This window comes from Leucopleurus acutus (genome assembly GCF_964270905.1).
Source record: "Leucopleurus acutus genome assembly, chromosome: 1".
Lineage (NCBI taxonomy): Eukaryota > Metazoa > Chordata > Mammalia > Artiodactyla > Delphinidae > Leucopleurus > Leucopleurus acutus.
The window spans coordinates 165,836,618-165,842,867 of NC_139142.1; the positions used below are offsets into that span (position 1 = coordinate 165,836,618).

General features: G+C 44.4%; 1 protein-coding gene across 1 annotated transcript; it reads left to right on the plus strand.

The window, feature by feature from the left end:
* Positions 1-2,383: 2,383 nt before the first annotated feature.
* Positions 2,384-3,769, plus strand: LOC309957489 (heterogeneous nuclear ribonucleoprotein K-like; the record flags this gene model as incomplete). Its single annotated transcript, XM_082832765.1, is given in 3 exon segments — positions 2,384-2,459; positions 2,462-3,236; positions 3,238-3,769. Coding segments are annotated over 3 exon segments (1,383 nt in total).
* Positions 3,770-6,250: the final 2,481 nt, after the last annotated feature.

The following is a 6,250-nucleotide window of genomic DNA, read 5'->3' on the forward strand; positions in this document are numbered from 1 at the left end:
TTCAGACCATAATGCTGAACTGGCTAAGAAATGGAAGAATCCTAATGAAAAACCTGATGGCTTCATAAAGCTGTTAACAAAAAGGATTAGTTACATAGGACTGAGTGAACTGACAAATGTGGTTATAATTTTTATGGTTTCTATCTGAAAAATTTACTGGTTTAAATCTGTGTTTTCCAGGTATAAGGAAAATCTTCCCCTCAAACTAATTATGGCTTACAGTAATTTGGTAAATTTCTTACAGTAATTTGGTAAATTACTTTTGCAACCAGAATTGAAACATTTATATTTTCTCTCTCTCTGCTCCCTCCCGAGATTGGAAACTCTTAGGTTCCCAGCAGCTTTAGCAGATAAATTAGGCTGGCTACCTCACTAACAGGGCCCCTGCACTGGACTGGCCTATAGAGAGGACTGCTGACCTCAAACTCACCTTAAAACAACATTCAAACAGGGGAGAAACTACACTTGCACTAGGAAGAGAAGATGACATCAGAAGTAGACAGCCCAAGATCCTGGACCTGACTTGTATGATCATTTATAATGTTTTCTTGACTTCTTAGACCTCTGCATATGAATCAAATGTTTTCCTATCATGGGTATGATCCTATGCTAGTTTTAAAAATCAGTCCAATTGTTGGGTTTGTAGCCAATTACCTGTGCCTAGTACTTCTGAGTTTCCTTGCTAGATTTCTCCATTCCAAGGCTCGAATTGGTTGGTCCTTAGGAAATTTTTGACAGTGTGGCCACAATATTCTTTAGACTTTATGGAGAAAAAATTAAGTCATGTTCAGACCACTATTGATATGACTAGATGGGATCCCCTCACCTAACCAACTAATAATACCTGTTCTGACCTTGGCCATAAATATGAATTTTCCTCTATTACTCAAGCTCAATCAGAGCAACAAGCAAAATTTCAGCCAAGGAATAAAACCTCCCACAATTATGGGATGGATTTATGTAGTTAGCACCAGGCTATGGTAATTTAAGTCTAAAGGCTCCTCTATGTTGGGAATAATTAAATCATACTAAGGATAGTCAGTCTAGTAACACTAGGAAACTGGGCTGGGTATCTTATGGACAGTGCCAATATATAATTTCCCTGAAAGATAAGGATTGATAAGATAAAGATAAGTCAGATGACCTGGGATATATTGGGCCACACCTAATGGAAGTTCTTGGCTTAATTCTTACTTAAGAACTTACTAATACTGCTAGCTATATATTTTTTTTATATTGCCTGTTTTACAAAATTGTTGTTTCTTACATTACCAAATGTGTGACTGAGCCTCTGATAAAATGATGATATATAGTTCCATATGAGATCAATAATTGTAAGAGTGTAACTCTAGATATGGGAAGAAGCAACAAGAGGGAATATTTTCCTGGACCATAAGAGATTAGTAAGACAGGTGGTCCAGAGACTTTCTGCTGCTTGTAAGGCCTAGTCCAATAATAGTACATTGAGTAGCCTATCAACAAAATCTTCGCCAGACCTGGGAATGAGCATTCCTGGCACCATGGGACAAAATGGTCACGAAATGCCTCCCAAACCATGGTTAAATTTATAACCACGAGGAGGCCCTGTCACCTACAAATTGGCACTTGCCATTGGCACTTGCCATGTGCCTCTACAAAGATTAAATCAGGAGCCGCTGCAGCTGCTGACCTTCAACACCCCCTGAAAGGAGTTTAGGGTGGAGATCAGGAATGAGGCACTCTGTGCTCTGGGAAAAACTGGCAGAACAAGCCTTCAGATAGTTAGATCTTTTCAGGAGAAGATTTTATGAGCCCAAACTCTTGTCTCTTCTCATACCCAGAGAAACACTAACATCATTAACAGCGACATCTGCTTTGGCTATTAAGGAGAGAATTACAATTAAAAGTCAAAATGGAGTAGCTGTGGTTCAGACATCCAAGGAAATAACTAGGTGACACTATGGGTGTGATTTTAGACAAGTTCTTGTATTGCCAAGAACTTGAGTTTTCTGAGCTATGTCAGACTTGGGATGCCACCAGCTATTCTCAAAACAATGTCTGCTGGCAGCTGATAACTGCAAACTTAATTTTTAAAGGTCTCCTCTTGTAACTATTACTCTTCCAACTACTTCTAACTGGGTTTGTTACACCTACATCACGGCCATGCCCAGGAATTCTGATTTAATTGGTCTGGAGTACGGCTCAGGCATCCCATTTTCAAAAGCTCCATCCCTGGTACTTCCCTGGTGGTCCAGTGGTTAAGAATCCGCCTTCCAATAGGGACGGTAGCCTTGCCCGGTTACTGCAGCACTAGGGTGTCAGTTGGTCCCGCCCAGAACACTTCAGTTCTGCCCTGCAAGGATATATTTAATAACTGATTGGTGTGTCCCTTTAATACAAGAAAATGGAAACTGAACAGCCAGAGGAAACCCTTCCCAACACCGAAACCAGTGGCGGATTTGATAAACGCCCTGCTAAAGATAGGAAGAGGAACAAGCTTTTAAAAGATCTAGAAACACTGATGAGATGGTTGAATTACTCATTCTGCTGCAGAGCAAGAATGCTGGGGCAGTGATTGGAAAAGGAGGCAAGAATATTAAGGCTCTCCGTACAGACTACAATGCCAGTGTTTCAGCCCCAGACAGCAGTGGCCCCGAGCGCATACTGAACAGTGCTAATATTGAAACAATCGGAGGAATTCTGAAGAAAATCATCCCTACCTTGGAAGAGGGCCTGCAGTTGCCATCACCCACTGCAACCAGCCAGCTCCTGCTCGAATCTGAAGCTGTGGAATGCTTAAATTACCAACACTATAAAGGAAGCGACTTTGACTGTGAGTTGAGACTGTTGATTCATCAGAGTCTGGCTGGAGGAATTATTGGCGTCAAAGGTGCTAAAATCAAAGAACTTCGAGAGACCACTCAGAAAACAATCAAGCTTTTCCAGGAACGTTGTCCTCAATCCACTGACAGATTCGTTCTTATTGGAGGAAAACCTGATAGGGTTGTAGAGTGCATAAAGATCATCCTTGATCTTATATCAGAGTCTCCCATCAAAGGACATGCTCAGCCTTATGATCCCAAATTTTACGATGAAATCTATGATTATGGTGGTTTTACAATGATGGTCGATGACCGCTGTGGACGTCCCATGGGATTTCCCATGCGGGGAAGAGGTGGTTTTGACAGAATGCCTCCTGGTCGGCGTGGGCGTCCCATGCCTCCATCCAGAAGAGATTGTGATGATAGGAGCCTGTCCAGGACCTCCTCCACCTCCTCCTGGACGAGGGGGCCCGGGTGGTGGCAGAGCTCGGAATCTTCCTCTTCCTCCACCACCACCACCTAGAGGAGGAGATCTGATGGCCTATGACAGAAGAGGGAGACCTGGAGACCGTTATGATGGCATGGTTGGTTTCAGTGCTGATGAAACCTGGGACTCTGCAATAGATGCATGGAGCCCATCAGAGTGGCAGATGGCTTATGAACCACAGGGTGGCTCTGGATGTGATTATTCCTATGCTGGAGGTCGTGGCTCATATGGTGATCTTGGCGGACCTATTATTACTACACAAGTAACTATTCCCAAAGATTTGGCTGGATCGATTATTGGCAAAGGTGGTCAGCAGATGAAACAAATCCGTCATGAGTCAGGAGCTTCAATCAAAATTGATGAGCCTTTAGAAGGGTCCGAAGATCAGATCATTACCATTACAGGAACACAGGACCAGATATGGAATGCACAGTATTTGCTGCAGAACAGTGTGAAGCAGTATTCTGGAAAATTTTTCTAAGACTAGTGAAGAACTGAAGGAGTCCTGCATCTTTTTTTTTTTTTTAATCTACTTCTGTTTAAAAAGCCAACATTCCTCTACCTCGTAGGTGTTCTGAATTTGAGGTGTAGTGAAATCTTTGCTGTTCACCAGATGAAATGTTTTAGTTCCTTACAAACAGGGTTGGGAGTTGGGGGACGGTATGCAAAAACTAACACTGAAATTTTGAAACAGCGGCAGAGTGAATTTTAATTTTTGTTCATTGTTGGTGGTTTAAAAAAAGTCCCCCCGTCTAATTATTGTGAACACTTTGCTTTGTGGTCGCTGTAACATCTGGAGGGGTGGGACGGGAGGAAAAGTAACAATAGTCCATATGTCCCTGGCATCTATTCAGAGCAGTGTGCAGAATGTGATGCTTTTTTGTAAGAAACGTTTTATGATTTTTTAAATAAAGTTAGTGAACCTAAAAAAAAAAAAAAAAGAATCTGCCTTTCACTGCAGGGGACACGGGTTTGATCCCTGGTTGAGAGACTAAGATCCTACATGCTGGGGCAACTAAGCCCATGTGCCACAACTAGAGAGAAGCCTGCGTGCCACAATAAAGATCCCACGTGCCGCAACTAAGACCCGACGCAGCCAAATAAATAAATAAATATTTTAAAAAACCCCAAAACAAAAAAAAACTCCATCTCTGATTCTAGTGTACTTCCAAAATTGTACCCTGGAATTCCCTCCGCCTTTCTGCTTCAGCCTGAGAGTTCCTCCTCTCTCCCCTAGGTATTAGTTTCACCTTGGTTTTCTCTTCCCTTTCTGGGCTGAAAAGTCAGTGAGACTTCTTCCTGAAATAGTAGGAGACAGGTTTGCTCGTATTTCTAGTTAAAGAAAAAAAAATTATATGTATATATACCTGTCACATATCCAACGTTGCAGGGTATGGGATAGATTTAGTCATACACCTCTAGAAGAAAAGGATCTTGGAGAGCATCTGGTCCAGCCACACTCTCTAGTTGAGGAAACTGAGGCCCAGAAAGAGGATGCGACTAGTCCAAGGTCACACAACGAATGAGGCACAGACCCAGAGACAAAACCCTAGTCTTCTGGTTCCAAGCCATGGTCCTTCCCTTCCCCGCCCCACCTTCACTCTGACTCTATTCCCTGGGGTGGAAAGTAGAAGACTCCAGGGAAGGATCTGGCTCTTTAAAACCATCTTCCTTTTCCAGGCAGAAGGGGGCCTGTTCAGTGAGCAAGAGCCGAACCCCCTGGAGGTGACCTTGGGGGAGGGGAGGGTGCTCTCCAGAGAGATTCTGATGGCTCAAGATAAAGGAGATCTGCAGGGGGAGGGGAGCCAGTCAGCTGAGACTATCACGTGGAAAGCAGAAAGCAGTGAGGCCTGCTTCTAACCACCTACTCACCACCCTGGGTAGGAGGCGGGTGGGGAGAGAAGGGGGGGTGGGAGGGAGAGCTGGTGGGGAGGGGAGGAAGAGGCACGGTGCCAGGACTTGCTGATAAAGAGCCCCCTCCCTACTGCAGAGGCCCTGGGCTGACAGAGGCCTGGAATCTGGGTGAGGGTGAGCTAGGTCTGTGCCCCTCTTCACCCACCCCTAACACCTGCAGATCCTTCCCTCCCCTAAAGGGGTGAGTTGAGGGAGGAGATGTGGGCAGGAGGGAACTCGGCCTGGCTGCCAAGTGGCAAGGTTGGGAGAGGGCAGCAGTGCGGTGTCCCGAAAATCACACACAGCATTTGGAATCACGCAGGCGCAGATTCAAATCCCAAATCTGCCACTTCTTTCAACCGCGTGACCCGGAGCAAGTCTCTGAGCTAGGTTCCCTCATAAAATGGGGATAACAATGCCTGGTCCTTGAGAGGATTCTGATACCGTACACGTTCATGTACGGTACAGGTGGGGCTCAGAAAATGGAAGGCAGTAGGAGGAAGGGTGGCAGCTGCCTGGGTTCAAATCCCAGCTCCACCCCTTTTCACCTGGCACAGGACTGCCTGGTGCCTATTTCCTCTAATAGAAAGTGGGATGGCTGTAGCATCTACCTGATAGGAGTAAGCGAATTCATAGGCAGATGTGAAAGGCTGAGGACTGGGGGGCCTTGCTCAGTGGGTGCTCCAAAGTGTCAGCTTAATTTTGCCACTGCTGTTGCTCTGTGGTGGGCACAGCCCGCCTGTTGTACCGCTCAGAGACTCTGGACAAGTGCTAGGCCTAGGAGGTTTTCCTATCAATAGAAACATTTATATCACCTGGGGAAAAGGTGTTTGGCCTCAAAATATGAAAGGAAAAGTGCAAAACCAAAAACTAGTGAATGCCTTGTGAAGTGTCTACAAGACACTATTATTTTAACTTCCTTAGCTGTCTTTGCAAACATTTAATACCATTTGAAATCCATTTATATGTTAGATGTTTTCATTCTACAAGAATCTAAGTGATGACGACTAAGAATCAGAACCAATCGGAATGTAAGTAACTTGTAAGCAGATAACTTCAAATGCAAAAT